The sequence below is a fragment of the Pieris brassicae genome, chromosome Z (assembly GCF_905147105.1).
Source record: "Pieris brassicae chromosome Z, ilPieBrab1.1, whole genome shotgun sequence".
NCBI lineage: Eukaryota > Metazoa > Arthropoda > Insecta > Lepidoptera > Pieridae > Pieris > Pieris brassicae.
In genome coordinates this window covers 4821697-4838911 of record NC_059680.1, presented here as the reverse complement: position 1 = coordinate 4838911, position 17215 = coordinate 4821697, and the positions used below count along the sequence as shown (strand labels likewise).

Sequence of the window (17215 nt, the reverse complement as noted above, 5' to 3'; positions counted from 1 at the left end):
AATAAAGCTAGTGTTAAATGCGGCCATAGAAAGAAATGTCGATCGATCAGGGATGAGTGTCGCAAGTTCAAGCCTGGGCCTACACTGCACTTTTTAGTTATACAAGATTAACAAGAATTTTCCATATAAAAGTTGTTTATCTTTTAAGATTACAAAATTTTGTTACTCTTATTATCAAATTAAAACTACAACTAAGGGAATTCCGAGGGTGAAATAAAACACCAATTTGATATGTTAATCAACATTTATTTTAACATTTAAAATTACATAAAAAGAAGGCAAATAGCCTTAAAAGTCTTTGATTATTTATTACGACCTACAGAATTGATTTCATTTATAGAGTGTTAGTAATGAAAAGAACAAAACATGCCGTCATGACAACCACAGTAAATGACAAGAATAATAGCATGTTTTAAAGCATATAGGTACAATAGATGTAGAAATTGTCAATTTATACAATTATAAAATGGTCGTTTACGTCGTTTACAGTTCTGGAATTTGGCTCCAATTTTTGCAAAAATCCAGTTTCAGCAACAAAAATACATCAAATTTTTTAGAACCCTCCGGTGTTAACCGGTCACAAATAGATTTTGCAGATAATTGAAGACATTTGTGTAGATAAAAGCTATTTTTTTTTGAAAAAGCATAAAATATATAGGTTTGATATGTTAAGATTAAAATATAGTATTATTGGTCATAAAATTATGTTATGATAGAATTATCTTACGAAAATCTACCCCCTTTTTGCTTACAACTATAAAATAAAAATCTTCGGAGTATCAGCAAACATTATAAATATCGTATAATACATTTTTTTTTATTTCTGCATAAAGAAATCTAATTTGGAGGTAGATTTAGACATAAATATTCCAAAAATAATTAGGTATGCTAGGTATTTATCGATAAAAGCCATTATAAGTGACAGTAAATAAGATTCATTTATATTGTCAGAATTAGAGCCATTCAGAATAATTTAGGTTTTAAGTGAAAAAGCTAGTACAACTGTGCATACTATTACTATGGTTCACAAGTGGGCGCGTTTATATCGAGAAAATAGCCATCATTTTATGATATTTATCTTCATACATATTGTCTTTATAATACATTGACTGATTGATGCACATAAAGGTTTAAATTACTAATCAAGAAGCTTACATGTTTAGTGATATACTGTAAAGTTACCAGTTTTCAAGTAGTTATTCTTGGATGGTCTGAGATTTTTAAGGTTTTTTTTTTGTTAAAATCCACACAACAGTCAATGCATCTGGCACTAGTTTAGTGGTCGATTGGTCCCAACGCTTATCAGGAATCACAGTGAGGGTATTTGTGAATTATTGATATTCAGACCCCTGACCCCTTTCAACATTCCAAATTTAAAATGGAAAGCCTTACCGTCTCAAATGGCATATTGATATGAAATTGAGCCAAGTGGGCTTCTAAATGCGGTTAAGATATGTTAAGTTCATTATTAGTTAGACACTTTGGAAATTTTAATAGATACACGTTGACTTGAAGAATATTATGACGTATAAATGTTGAAACATTCAAGTGAAAATAATTATTAAAATTGTAAACTACATTAAACGCACAATTGGACAGTTAAAATCACACCTTACATTTAACATTGACTAGATGTTTGTTGATGGACTAGAAATATAGCTGGTTTCAACGTCACGAAAAATTGACGTAATTGCAGGTTTTAATCAAACCAATCCACAAAGATCGCTGGTTTTTGTATTACTTTTGTACAGTTTATTTTCAAGTGACATTCGGTATTATACGCCTTCAAGGAATATATGACAGGCGGCACTTAGTTTAGTTAGCGATTTAGTTTATGTTTCGTGACGGGAACCAGCTATTTATGTAAAGCAAGCAAATCTTACGATGAATGCGATAATATTAATTATGTGAAGTGATTTTTAACATTCGTTGTAGCAACCCAGATTGTATCCTTTCCGGTATATACACTTAATAATTAGCTCTATAGAATGAAATTTATTTTGCAGGACTTAACTAATATTACCTTAGCTTACCTGTTTTCTTTTTATTACGATTAAATATGCATTAGGGTGGGAATAGAGTTAGGGGCGACGTGGTTGATTGTTGCAAAGAGAGACATTTGTGATATTACATTTCTTAAATGATGAAGGATGTAACACATAAAATTAAAAAAAATATATTTAAAATTACATGTATTAAACTTGCGCGTTGTTTTATCAAATTAACTTTTCTAAATAACTTACATATAAAGATAAAGAAGAAATATAGTAACCCAATAAAAATTAATACATTTATCTAATAAAGTTTTAAAAAAAATGCAAAAACTTCTACAAAACAATATTTTTTCCTTAAACCTAGTTTGGTTATTACCACCTTTATCCTTAATTTCTCGAGTACTTAAATGTTATATGAAATGCAATTGCACCTAGCTGTCTAAACAAGCATTTATATATGTATAATGGTATATACAATGAAACCTTATATTCTACCTAAGTACCTTTGATACCTAAAAACTTATCCCCGAACCCAATGTATACTTTATTAAATACCTATAGATGTAACGCAAAATTTTAATGTCTTAGCAATTTTGAGAATATGTTAAAAAAAGGTGAAATTTACCTAATTACAAGTACATGTCTATTAATAGTAACTTGTCCCCGGCTAAATGAAAAGTTTGAAAATAACTTAATAATTTCTACCCACTATTAAAATATTTTTTAATTTTTTATTAATATTAACCCTATGCCTCTCTATATACAATTATATTAAGTAAACATAATAGTAATGCAGAAATACACAATTTTGTCGTTGCAGGACATCCATCAACCGCAACCTTATTTACAAATATCCAATGGCTATTGTGTTATACAATACAGTTTCCTTTTTAATGAGAAATTATAAATTAAAGCTCTGTATCGATATTGTAAAACCAATCAATCATTATATTATTCGATTTTTAAAATAAGTTCCAAAATAGAACAAATATTACAAATTCCATCATCTCAAATGAATATAGATTTTGAACTATGTAGTTTTGATAAGTCAAGGCTACTGCATTATATAAAGAGAGTTGTATCCCTGCATTACTTGTTATATTTAAAACATTTATTTTTATTTACAGCTAATTTTTATATTGCTTTAACTGAGAATGCACGCGCCAACACCGATTCATGTCGGCTTCAGAAACGTATATATATTTATTACATAACAAAAATCACAATTAAACACACCTATAGATATGACCTAAACTACTTATCAAAATCTAAATAACTGTCTGAATCTAAAATATCTATCAAAACGTTTAAATAAATGTCTGAACCTAAGATATCTATCAAAACGTCTAAATGTCAAGCGCAAGTTCAATACACGAACATTGAAAAGGAGTTTTATGCGGTAGGAAACTCAATTGTGGAGGTTTTTGAAATGCTACAGTCAACCCACTAACTCTTAAGTGATAAGGATATTTATCCTAACTTTTAATTGGAACACCGATCGACCCGATTTATCGAGTCATTGAGCTTTTTACTCGTTACCAATCCAATAGTATCCTGAAAAACTTTTTGCATGAGTATTTCTTTCATTTCATTTTCAGCCTTACATTTATCTATTTGGGGTTTTCATAGACATTACGTAAATCACTCAATGTGTCTCGACAAACGGACTATGTGCTATCGAATACATTGACGAAACATTCAGACATCGATTATTTCTTACAACTACAAAGATCCCGTGAGACCAGATATTGATTAATAGTAAATCTGCATAAAACACAAAAACACTATCGTACAGCATTCAACGATTCACTACTTACTTAATCAAATCAAAGCACGTGAGTGTGGTCCAAAAGTCGACTATGACCACGGTGAAAAATATCTCTCTTGTAAATTCGACACGGTCTATCGAATACTGTACGACGTCTACCAATTGTGCCTAATCGAAGAAAACAAGAAGCATAGGTGGCAAACAAATGCCTAGGAAGTTTGTCACTTCCGGAAATATATATCCTTAACGTTTAAAACAGGTTAAAAAAATAGGAGTTAGATTTGGATATATTATAGGAAGCAGATCGATACTGCGATTAATTCGTTACGTCCCTAATCAAATCTCAATATAAGACATAGTGTGCTCTATGTTTACGTGTCTTATGCTTTCTTGTTCTTTATTTTCCGCAATATCGATCTACGTAATGAGCTTCACCAATCAAATGTACGAAAATGTATCAACTGATATTGATAACGACTTTTCGTACATTATGTTGGTGTCCCTTGTGAGGGTTGCCGTTAAGGCGAAGTGGAAGATCGTGGGAGCGCTCGGCAAGGGGCGCTAGGGATAGGCGTGAAACTTACAAGCTACAAATGTTTGTAACAATAATGTAAACTCGCCCTTTGAGCGCGTCGTCTACAATATTGTCATTAACAATACCAGTCCCTGAGTTTCGATCACAATTTATCAACCTCAATTGTACGAGAAATGCACTCTATGGATACTATCTACGCCTCACTCAGTGACCGGTGTAAGCGAAATATCGACTGGGAGTACTTGAAAGTTACATGAAACATTAACAGTATACATATGAGTACATCGATATTTCGCGATTCTTACACTATGTTTAAACCTACATGCAACTCCTATCTACTTGCTAACTAACACTTAGTTCTAATTACACAGCGTCACTATGCAGCGTGGATCTGAAGCGGGAGATATAAGGTGGGGGGACCAAAGTTAGCAAGTAAACAGTCGTAAAGCGATTCCCGAAAAAATCATTATACCTAAAATTATATGAATACTGTCCTTAATACTGCTCGACATCTTATCACATTACTTATGCAGTCTGTTGGATTCGAAAACATTGACGAGCTCTTTAAGATGTAGGTCTTTTCCAATAGAACTTAAAACTACTAGCTAAAAGCTCTCATGAAACTCTATCCGTAATAAGTGCCATTGACAAATAAATTCTGATGTACTTTAAAATACTATATAGCATTTAATACATATTATAATTAGCGTACAAAGAATCTATAGTATTTTTTAATAGAAATTAGTCTGGATGAAAACGGTTGGATTTCCGATTCTTAAAACTATTCCGATAAGTTCGTAACACATAAGTAATTCCAATAATTAAGAACCATTTTATATATTTAAGATTGTTATATTTATTATTGTATCTATTTCATTTTTTTTTTGGTAAAATTACTAATGGTCGTTAGGGATCATACATAATATACATTTTCTTATTCATTGTAATGTTTCTGTTTCATAGATTCATATATTTCCAGTACTCTTGTTTCACTAGTTTCCCGAAGTTGTTTGTACACATTTACGTTTTCATTGAGTTTGGTCTTTTCCGTGAATAAAGCTCAGCTATATGCAAAATATCAGTCGTAATTGTAACGGAACGTATAATCTGTTCTTTTCTTTACACAATTTACGATTCGTAGCAATTTATACTCGATTTTGGATATAGCGGGTGTAATTTATTTATTCACTTGTTTTTACTTTTAATACTAATTATACGTCGTACTGGTCTAATAGGCCTAACCATTTGAGTATCGTAAACTTATCATTAAAATTCAAAATTAAGCAACAAAAACATTTTTTTTAAAGAACAAAAGACAAACGTGCAAGAGGCTCACCTGATGTTAAGTCATACGCCCACCCATGGACACTCTCAATTCCAATTGGTACGCTCTTTTCTTGAAGGACCCTAAGTCGAAATGGTTCGGAAATTTCTTAAGGTCTTAAGCGCAGAGTGCCCCCCCCCCACAATATTCTTTGAGGATAAGAATATCAATTGAAGACGACCGCAAAATCGAGCAGACGTTACACCTGGTGTTAAGTAAGAATTGTAAAGAAATGGAATTGTTTTTTTTTATAGAAAAGGGGCAAACGGGTAGGAAGCTCACCTGATGTTACGTGATACCGCCACCCATATACACTCTATATGTCAGAGGGCTCGCGAAACCTAATATGTTGTTTGAAAACCTCGAAAAAAAGCATTCAAACATAAATTTAGTTCAAAGAATGTTATCAGATACAGAAGCGGCTAGGCCATATAGACGTACATCTTATTTATATATAAATAAACATCCAATGACATGCACTTAAGTGCGTTGCATTGGTGGTTTATATCCCTGAGTCATACGTTCCAAAAAACGGTGCAAGTCGTTAAACCGCGGCCGTTGCATTGGTTCGCGCCGCCAGCATTCATGCATTAAATCGTAAAGTTCTCGTCGACATCTAGGTAGAGGAGCAGCCGGGACTCGTGCGCCAAGGCCGCCTGATCGCCATTGGCTTGCATTTGCAACAACCTAGAGAAGAAACCACTTGAATCCACGAAATTCTGGATATGAAGAAAACGCTTTCAAAAATGAAGGAAAATAAGTACTCCTGAATTAAATTCCGAATTCTTTCAGTTGCGGTTCAAAGACAAGTGAATAAATAAATAAGTGAACGTAAAGTTGTATGAGATTTTTAAATAAGGTGAAGAGTTTCTCCGGTCTCGGGGTAGAGTTTAATATTGGGTTGGCAGTGGGAGGATATTTGTTTATAAAATTTTAAAACGAAATAACCTCTATATATGTAAAAAACTTAACAAACCTGATCGTCATTCATCTCCTCAAAAGGTTGCGCTGCGCAATATGTGTGCACTTCCCAGACCGTGACTCCAAATGACCAAACATCGCTTGCGGGTGAGCACATGCCCTATGAAATTTAACTTTTATAATAGTTCGAAATTTATTTCATACATTCATGAGCCTGCATAGGAAAAGTCAATGCTTCATGTACAATGGTACATTCACAATGACGATCACCATCGGGGCCTTAAAGGGGACGTCACCACAATAATTAAAAAGATCCTGGATCCCACGAACAAAGGATCCCACCAACTCTTAAATGACGAGGCTATTAAACTTCTTTATACCCATTGACAAATCCAAACAAACTTGACAAAACCATTCGAATTAGTGAATTAGTGTGAGTGCACGGTTACACTTAAGTGCTAAACAGCGGTAAGTGGAAAAATAGTACACAAGACCAGAGTGTCTTCCCCTTAATGCAGACTGTAACGTTAAATATCCATTTTAGCCAATTAGCTTAGACCTAAATTACTATTAGTCTTAGGTTCGGCTAGATCGCAATGTTAAATGTGCAGATTCATTAAATTTTTTTTTATAAAAGAGTAATAATTTTAGATGCAGTTGATTGTGTAGTCTTGGTTGGTTTATATTTTCTTTAGATCTATCTCTAAGGCACGGTCACTTTGTAAGCCCAAGTTCAACAACGTTACAGATCTTAAAAAATATTAGGTAACTTAATCAGCTAATTGTACTCTTTCGTCTCTTTCAATATTTTTTTTTTACTCCGTAATGAAATGAGACAGCGTATCGTATGAAAAATATCGCAACTAGGATATAATTTATTTTACATTTTTCATTTAAATTTAAAATAAAATTATTCACTCTCGTGGTATTGCTAACCTCGAATATTACTGAGGGACTTTCTCGACAGTATAAAGTGTTTATAAGATAGTTTACCATAAGCAGGCTCTCCCACGGCATCCACCGAAGTGGTACTCGAATTCCATTTGCCATAATGTGATAATCGCCAATAAACTCCTCGCAAAACATCGCGTAGTCGGATACTTTAATGTTCAGATCGTTGGTAACTGTTATATTTCTAAAAGAGAAATGTTAATACTTAACGTTGAAAATTGCAAAGGTATGCTGTATGTACTACTGTAAGCAAAAATGTGAGGAACAATTAACAAACACACGTCTCCTATTACATAAAAAACACATATTTATTAAAACAAGAGGTAAATTTATGGAATCACGGCTCCACCTTAAAACAGCTCCAAATTTTTTCTATCGATTCTATCTATCTATTCTATGTAGTATACCAAGTAATAATAGGCGCATGGCTTTGCGCCCCTTAAAAATTAAAAAAAAAACTGATAAGATTACTTACTTCCCAGAGCCGTGATTCGACCCAGTGAATTACATGGTTAGGTTAGGTTTTTTTTTATTCTAAGTGTCGTTTGTGTTTTGGATGAGCTTATAAGTTAAACAATAACGTTCCACAGAAGGATAAAGACACAAGAGTTTAGGTTAGGTTAGATTAAAGCCACATTATTGCATGGTACACCATTGCTGAGCGATGATAATGTGCAGAAAAAAATTTGGAGCTGGTTTAAGGTGGAGCCATGTTTTTACAAATTTACTAAACAAGGAAATACTGTAGGACGTATATCCAAAACGACTGCAGTATTGAGATCACGTACTCAAAACTTCATAATTGATAGCCATGGATATTATTATTTTATTCGATTTTATTTCCCACCCGGGAATCGAACTTGTACCTCATGGTCTACTTTTCAACATAATTGCAGTAATGACAACAACACATTCGCAAGTTATTCCGAAAAATAACCCATAACTGAAATATTTTTACTGCATTAAACAGAAATAACCAGCGCAAATATAGTTAAATTTATTCTGCATGGCAATTAAAGTAATATAAAAGTTTTGTATGTGAATTTATTTCTTACGAAATAATATTTACCTTGCTGCGAGATCTCTGTGTACTAACTCGAATGACTCCAGATACTTCATGCCGTTGGCAATTTGGCAGCATATGTGTATCAAACTCGCATAACTATAAAATTATTGAAATTAGCACGATTTTGTGTGGTGAGTTATAAATGGTTGTAATTATAATAAAATGCATACTTCAATCTCCGTTCCATCTTCAGTATCGTAGTCAATGGGACTGCATCGCCGCGGTCGAGTGCCGCGCATGGAGGCTCTAGGAGGCTCAGACCGAGCACCCGGGCTAGTTGCGGGTGCTTCAGCCCAGCGCCCCATGTAGCCTCGCGGGCAAACGCCGCTCTGAATAACACACACAAATAAACAGAGTTAACCGGGAAAATTTCTTTCAAAAGGAATAAAGGTATTTAATTACAACGTGTTTAGCCGTAAAAAAAGTCAATTTCGTAATACTCCAGCGAGTATTGAAAGTACCAAACTCTTGCTAGAGAAGCCATGAAGGTTATGCCTTTTTTTAGAATTGGTTACAACACATTCCGTAATTAGTTGTGAAATGTCAAAATTTTGTGGTAATGTGGCAAATTGCGGCCATAAGCCCTCCTATATGTAGTTAACAAAATATAGATGCAATAGAATTTTGTATGGAAAACTTGAGTAGTGCTCCGTTGCCTTATTTGAAACTATACTGAAACACGAATAATGAATACCTATATATATATAAATTTTATAGAATACGACGCGCTCAAGTTTTATTTAATAACTTAAGATTTATTACGACGAGCTTTATTAATATTGCACAGAGTAAAGGAATCTTCGACGCGCTCCGTTTGATTCTAATTGGTCATCTCTAGTCCAAAACACCTAGAAAGTCAACATGATATAATTTCCATTTCTTTTTTTTGTGGAACCAGATGCCAGTACAGGCTTTTACGAAAAGAGCCTATAATTCCCTTACTTTATTCAAAACCCGCCAGATCCTTTGCCTCCTGCTTCATGCTTTCAACTTTTGTCTGTCGTGTTACATTCTCACTCCGATGTTTAGTTTATCACCGCTTTAGCTAGCACCGCTTAGTTCGAAACGCCGAGTTTGGAACGAAACTCTACTGGAAAATTTAACTTTTTTCTGCTTTGACTTTCCATTTGACCGCTTTTAACGTATAGCTTATAATTTATTACTTGTTCTGTGCTTTATGTTATCTATGTTTATTGTTTTAAAACTGTTGTTTTGTTTCAATCACATTCAAAAATATTACGAATAATCAGTATCCTAGTTGCAACATTACTATAGTTTCTTCAATTACACATCAATACGATGGTATTGCGACAGCTCGTTCCACACTAATTACATACGAACGACGGATGTTTGTTCTTCCATTTAGTTCACCGCACACGGAGCGCGATTCAGCTTTTACTTACAAAATCCATTGTTCCTATTTCATTTTAGGTATTGTTCCTTATCATGTACCGATGTCGACTCTTAATAAAAAAATCATAGAATAATTTTTCAACAAATCTTTGCTTCTCTCAATTATACTTTTAGCACAGAGTTGGGCATTATAACCGTCAAAAGAATTGTTACCACCGCTAGCTATTTGTACTATGATATAGATTTATAATAAATATATCTAATTGAACAACACTTTGTTTCCAAGCTATAGTGTCAAATATAAATAACTGGCACGGTCATGTTAATAATTAAAGCAAAAATATATTTTTTTTGTAATTAGCAAAAATATTTACTGCATATAATATAGGTCAATCAAAGAGCAATAAAAACTTCACCGCGAAGGTTAAAAAATTGCTTTTACGTAGAATTTACATTCACAAGAAAGAAGTTATTGCATGAAATGCCGTGATTTATATAAAATGTCGACTCGCTCGACATCGCAATAATGCACGCTAGAAGGTTTTTATACGACATTTTTAGTTCACGATTGCGTGTTGCGTCGTATTCAATTCAATGTAACTGTTTCTATCTGAAGGTTGAACTCAGCCGCTATGAAGGCGCGGGATTTGCTCTGCTTCGTACGTAAAATGTGTGTGTTTTCTAGTTATTTCGTGAAATCACAGCAAATATCTCATTTATTAGGATATTTGTTATTGCATTTTATTTATTTTAACGTACTTTGTGTTTAGATCGATATTAAGGACACGTAGAGTTAATATTAGATTTTTTGACTTCCGTAATTATTTTTTTTTGTAAAATCGCAGTGTCGTCAATCTTATAAATATAGAAAACTACTGTCACGTTTGGTCATACGGAGGAATCCCTTTTAGATAACTATATTTTTCTTCTTAAAACCATTATTAATACTTTAAATTGTTTTTCGAAATTGACTTATTTGCTAAGTTGTTACTAAGTGTAATACTAGATAAGGTTTCATACTTGACATCGCTATGGCAGCCGCGCCAAAGTGTCTTCACAACGACCAAACGACGGCGGTCGCCACTCGGTAATTCCTCGTCGCTCAGCTCCTCGATACCATCCGTCTCGCAAATCTGGAGCTGTCATACAATAAAATTTAATTAAATATTAGACGATTGCCTTGAATGCCTTGAAGGGAGGAGCCTTGGAAGGAATTTAACTGGTATAATAAAAATGTTTCATGTATACGATGGGTTCTCGAATCATATAAGTATGGAGCCTCGATGATGATGATTTTATTGAAACTTGGGTGTATTTCTGAAGGGTATGTTTGAGACCTAGGTACAATATATATAATTTTGTAAATTTTTATTCCTTTTCTGTACACAGACGTAAGTATTTTATAAGTCGAGTCGAAGTGAAGCAAAACTATAAAAGAGTGTGATTATTGCCCTACGTGATTTTGAGTAATAATAATTCATATAATTTTTTAAACATATAACATCTGTTTAAAATATTTATTATTTTTGATGCCGTAGAATTTCATAATGGGGCAGAGATGCAGTCTCGAGTCGATGGTTAATACGAGATCTCGTGGGATTGATCTTCTTATTCCTCTTGAATAATTGTTTTGGTTTTTATAGCAGCAACACGCTCTCTAAAATCCTCTGCTAAAGGTAATTTATCCTTAATTTCTTTCTGCGGTGTTAATCTCATCAACAGCAGTGGAGGGTTTTGTATCTAATAATATTTTTTAGGCGAATGGAAAATTTCGTCATCTTTATATTAACAGGATTTTCAAATATAACATCGCTGCGATTGCATATATTCGACGCTACAGCCACTTAATATCATTAATCCTACGATATAGTCATATTAAGCTTCAGGATTGATCTCAAGCTATTTTTCGGATGCATACCTCGGATGCATGAGGATTGCAAACCCTAATAGGGCGCGAAACGGACACATTACTCTTTAATAAACATAATTTTATTTAGCCTGGATTTAAGTACGGATCTACATGTAATATGCGCAAACAAATATGCAATTAGCACTATTATCCTAGCATCAAAATGATTTAAAATCAAACTTTCATATAAAAATCTTTAAGACTGCAATTTGAATTAAAATTTAAAAATAACCGAAGAACTTCAAAGAACCGTAACTATTCTGTTAAACGGATGTTTAAGAGAATTAAAAGTATGAAGGAATTAAAATTTACATTTTTATTCGTCGGCACGTGGAAAGTTTCTAGGAAAATAGTTCTTAGGCACGTAAATAGTGAGGACGTTGAGAATTTCCTGTATATTTTGCAAAAGCCTACTTTGGCCCAGTTTCTAATTTTACCGAGCGTGGAAAATGGCTTTGCGCCTGCCGGAAGTGCAGGCCTTGGGAAAAACCTTACCAAAATATTACATTGTACTTTTTCGTGTAAATTTTATAGAACAGTGTAGACCCCTCACAATTAGGTATTGTTCAGTAAAGCAAGTTACTGAAAGTGTTCAGAAATATAAGTAAAATAAATCCGGCTTAAAGAAAATTAGAGCAGTGTTGGCCTAGTGGCTCCAGCGTGCGACTCTCATCCCTGAGGTTCGATCCCCAGCTGTGCACCAATGGATTTTCATTCGAAATGCGCATTTAACATTAGCTCGAACGGTGAAGGAAATCATTGTTAGGAAACCGGCTTGCCTTAGACTCAAAAAGTCGACGGCGTGCGTCAGACACAGAAGGCTGATCACCTACTTGCCTATTCCATTAACAAATGATCAAGAAACAGATACAGAAATATGAGGCCCAGAGCTAAAAAGGTTGTAGCGCCATTGATTATTATTATTAAAGTTAATTACATAGACGCTCTAAAACGCGAGTTAAGCGTTACTTTTATTTTTAGGGACTAACATTAAGATTTAAGTATAAAAATATAATATTTAAGTTTATTACGTTCAGTTGTGAATAAAGTTGAATCAAAGTAAGGAGCAGTATTAACCAAGGACGTGTGCGATTCTTAAAGTTGCGGTCATTCCCCTTAACATTTATGAATTCAAATAAATAATTAAATGTAATATTGAACGTATATATCGTAAAATAAATATAGACGAAAAATGATGTTGCAATATGGTCGGACATAAAAGGATTACTAAACTGAACAAAGAAACAAAAGTAATCGTATTAAAGTATTGTTTGCTCAGGTGTTGTACGTGTGTAAACGCAACTGTATAGTAAACTGAAAGTTTTGTCAATACGGGACAATTGAATAGGTTTTCGATAAAATTGAAAGTTAATTCGAAAACTTTTTATGACTTTGTGTTAAAACAGGGATGAAGTTTTTCTTAGCGTTTTTCTCGTATCCTTTGACTAGTTTCGTATTTAGTCATTTTTTAATATACTATTTATAAAATGCACTTTCAAGGCAAATAATGTAATATATGATAGTTTACTTACCTATATGGATATACCTTACTCTCGTCTTAAAGAAAGACAATTGAATGTCAAAAACATCGTATAAAATATAGTACAAATTCATTAAAATGTGTAAATAATTAGGTCATAAATCCGCCATCTTGTTTCTGAATGAGTTTATTAAAAATCATTTACCTTTTATATTTGTTTATTAAAATGAAAGAGAACCTATCCCTACTTGAATTCGCTTTATTGGAATAAAATTAAATAAGATTATGTAACCTTATTTAATTTATGTTACTTAATAAGAGACAAGTTTACTTTTTATAAATTAGCAAATTACTATAAAGTTATATATTGTATGTATAAAATATCATAAGCAAACTAAATAAATAGTAGATAAGTAACATTTAATCTCAACAGAAATATTACTGATAATGATGAATGACTGAATATTTATAATATTAAGCCATTTGTGACGCTAATCAATGAGTGAACACATTATATGCACTTAACTTCAATATTTATAAATTAACAATTTGTTTACAATTTAAAAACAAAATGGAACAATTACTTTCTTCACAATTTAACTCTTGAATTGCTTAAAGGCACAAGAGTCACAGATTCCATTGAATTTCATGCTCGAATGCATAAGCTTTAGTCAAGTGCATTTCCTCAAATTTACTTTCTTTGGTTGTTCGGTCGTCGACCATTAAAAGTTTTACACGAGATGTTTTCTCCATATTGTTCTAATCTTTCGAGTTTTTACGATTTATGTAATAAGAATAACCTTAGTGGTTAGGTTAAATAAAAATCGGCGACGTTTCAGTTGATTTTAGAAATAGCAGTAAGATTAGAATAATTTATTTTTAACTAGCGGATCCGACAAGCGATGTCGGCCTATACGACCATTTTAAATAAAAAAATTGTAACTTAAAATTTTTTTTAATAATCAGCGCTATTCTCGAATCCACTGAAATACTCATCAAAATCGATCCACCCATTTATTCCATTATGGCTTTGTCAGGAAAGATTCGATTGTCTTGGTCGTGGCATACTTTTATATTTATAAATAGTCTGACCATATATACTGTTACATAAAAACTTTTCTTTTTTTCAACTTTTTAGTTATTTTGAATTTGGAACACGTATATTATTTTAATAATTGTCTCGTGTTCACTATCAAATTACTATATGGACTAGGGTGTTAAAGGAAAATGCATTACAGTAATCACCTTGCAAATATCTTGAAAAGACCGGGGCGGCCGCTGCTGTTAGAACTACAAAGGATGTTAATGCTGTTAAAGCCATAATTCATCGAAGCCCCATTAGGAAACAAAAAATCTTATCGCGAGAAATGAAGATTCCCGTTAGGACTCTGTTACGTATTATAAAACAAGCTCGATATACAGGAAATGCCCTAAATCAATATTTACAATTATAGGGAGGGGATCGATCAAAACGTAGCGATACGCAGGTGAAAAGCACAGAAATATTCTCCTTACCGATGAAAAAATGTTCACGATTAAAGAACACTATAAGCAAAATGATCAAGTGTACGCTCACAGTTCTAGAGAAGTTGCTCAAGTGGTCAGTGGTCCAACCAAACCATGTCTTATCCAGGAATCACAAAACTACATTATTGTGAAAACTGCAGCCAAAGCGTATCAAGATTCAGTTTTGGATCATGTTGTGTAACCACTCAGCAATACACTTTAAAAATAAACTGTGGACTTTCTAGCAGACTTCTGCACCTGGTCACAAGGCAGGAAAACCCAAGCCTGGCTTAAAACCAACGTTCCGGACTTTCCGAACTGGCGAAATTTCCCTTGGAAACAGTGCGTAAATTCTTAGATTCGTGGCCAAACAGATTAAAGGCCTGTATAAAAGGTAAAGGTGGTCATTACGAATAGAAAATTTTTGAATTTTTACTGAGACTAATAAATATGTAGGATTAAATTTTAATAATAACTTTGTTACAGACCTTGTGGCTGGAATATGTATAGATTGCGTTCATAAGTGTACAATATGATATCTATGTTAACTAGTGTGTGCATAAATAATATTTTGATCAAATTAATAAAAAACCTACATAATCTCATATGAAATGATTTCAAGTTTCTATTTTTTAGCATCGTGCACAAGAAGACTCGAGTTATGTAACCTAACATTAGTTTCTTATACCTATATAAATAAGTATATATATTAGTTAATTCGCTTCTAGCGAACATGTTAATCATCATCTTACTTGACGACAATAAAGTGTAAAATGTCAGTTTTGCTAGCCCTTACTAAATTGTAACATAACATTCTCGTTTACTCAATAACTCGATAATGTACAATAGGTCGATATCGCTTATATCCTTAGGTATATGGGTAACAGATGTGTCACTTAGTTTTAAGAACCCATAAATAAGTTACAGTTTTTTGTTAGTCCAGCAACTTCTCCCCTAATTTTATGTTATAAGCCCTTTTTTTAAACAATTAAAAACACCGGCCAAGACCCAGGCTATTGCCTTCGGCCAGGGTAGGTTGCCATCACCCCTACGCTTCCTGGATCGAGACGTGCCGTGGAAGACGCCGGTCACCTATTTAGGGTGATCCCTATGGTGATTCATAGACCGGCGACTTACCATGAAGCACCACATCTCCAGGGCTGGAGGGAGAGCCAAGTGGGAGGCACTCAAGCTCTGCCCACTCATCACAGACAACCTACCCCTCAGCACCAAGCTCATGCTATATAAACTATATGTGTGCCCTCACGCTGTGCCTCCCCCGGGGCAACCGCGGGTCTCGCCCGGCGGAGCTTGACCGCGAGCCGCGTAGCTGCCCGATACCACCGACCATGACACCGGGGCCAAGTTGAGATTACTTCTTGGCCCCCCCACTACCGGATTGTCACCCCGGACTTGACCCCATCGGCTGCGCGCAGCGAGTAGAGATTGTGTCTCCCCGCGCGCTGCAACCACCATCAAGGGCTATATGACCGCCCCCGTACTGCCCTGTACCAGTAGGGCGCGAACCAACACACCACCCGACGGGGGCATATACCTCGAACGGGCCAAAGCTCACCCCTCTCGATGCCTGCTGATGACTGCAGCAGATGCCACAGAAATTAAAATCAGTTGACACCATCCAACAACCGCTACCGCTTACTCTCAGATTCTCTATTTATGTCAAAAACCATAGCCAATTATTTCTAATTATCTAGAACTAACTACGGGCTTAAATCAATAATTCAAAATAACCGCTATTTAGTCCAGCTCTGATGGCACAATTAATTTTACACATGAGTTTTGCACCTCGTAAATATTGTTCAAGTTTACTATTAAACCTAAGGCCATTAGGGTGGCACGGGGGTGGCACTGAATGTTAGCACTGAGCAGATTGCATTTTGTTATTACAGCGAGTAATCAATTTTTATGGGCTCAAGAAATTCGCTCCCGTATACTGTGACGCGCCAAAGTCATAAAGAAGCATAATTATACTTTCAGGAATTTAATTTACTAAAATTCAATTTAGTCTTGTGCAGTTTCGATGGAATGTTACTTAGTAAGTATTGCTTCGAAGTGCACTACGTCTGCTGTGTAACCTCGCGATGCAATACGATACTCCAGAATTAATTTAAAGATTTTATATAGTATTTGTAATATACTTAAAGTTTAAACATGACCTACATACGAAGTAGTAGTAATAGTGTTTTTTTTTGAGTAATCTATTATTATTATATTTAATATTTATGAGGCAAACGGCACTACCATGTGGAGTTGACACACTTTCCGAGAGTTCCGTCCTTTAAAGCAATAGGATGCTCGTCTCTAGTCCCTATGTTTTTTGTTTGTTCCTGACAAAAATATAAATTATTCCTTTTTTATAATATAACTAAAGATATTTGTCCTTCTAA

The 17215-nt window shown here is 34.0% G+C and overlaps 1 protein-coding gene across 1 annotated transcript in view; it reads right to left on the bottom strand.

The window, feature by feature from the left end:
• Positions 1 to 2240: 2240 nt before the first annotated feature.
• The window catches only part of LOC123718832 (discoidin domain-containing receptor 2-like), a 133555-nt gene continuing 118580 nt past the window's right edge, over positions 2241 to 17215 (bottom strand). Inside the window, exons 13-18 of the mRNA XM_045675744.1 lie at positions 10933 to 11051; positions 8730 to 8888; positions 8563 to 8655; positions 7536 to 7677; positions 6598 to 6702; positions 2241 to 6308 (exon numbers count right to left, since the gene is read on the bottom strand). Coding sequence (XP_045531700.1) covers positions 6102 to 6308; positions 6598 to 6702; positions 7536 to 7677; positions 8563 to 8655; positions 8730 to 8888; positions 10933 to 11051 — 825 coding nt within the window. The 3' untranslated portion in view covers positions 2241 to 6101. The remainder of the gene's footprint in view (positions 6309 to 6597; positions 6703 to 7535; positions 7678 to 8562; positions 8656 to 8729; positions 8889 to 10932; positions 11052 to 17215) is intronic.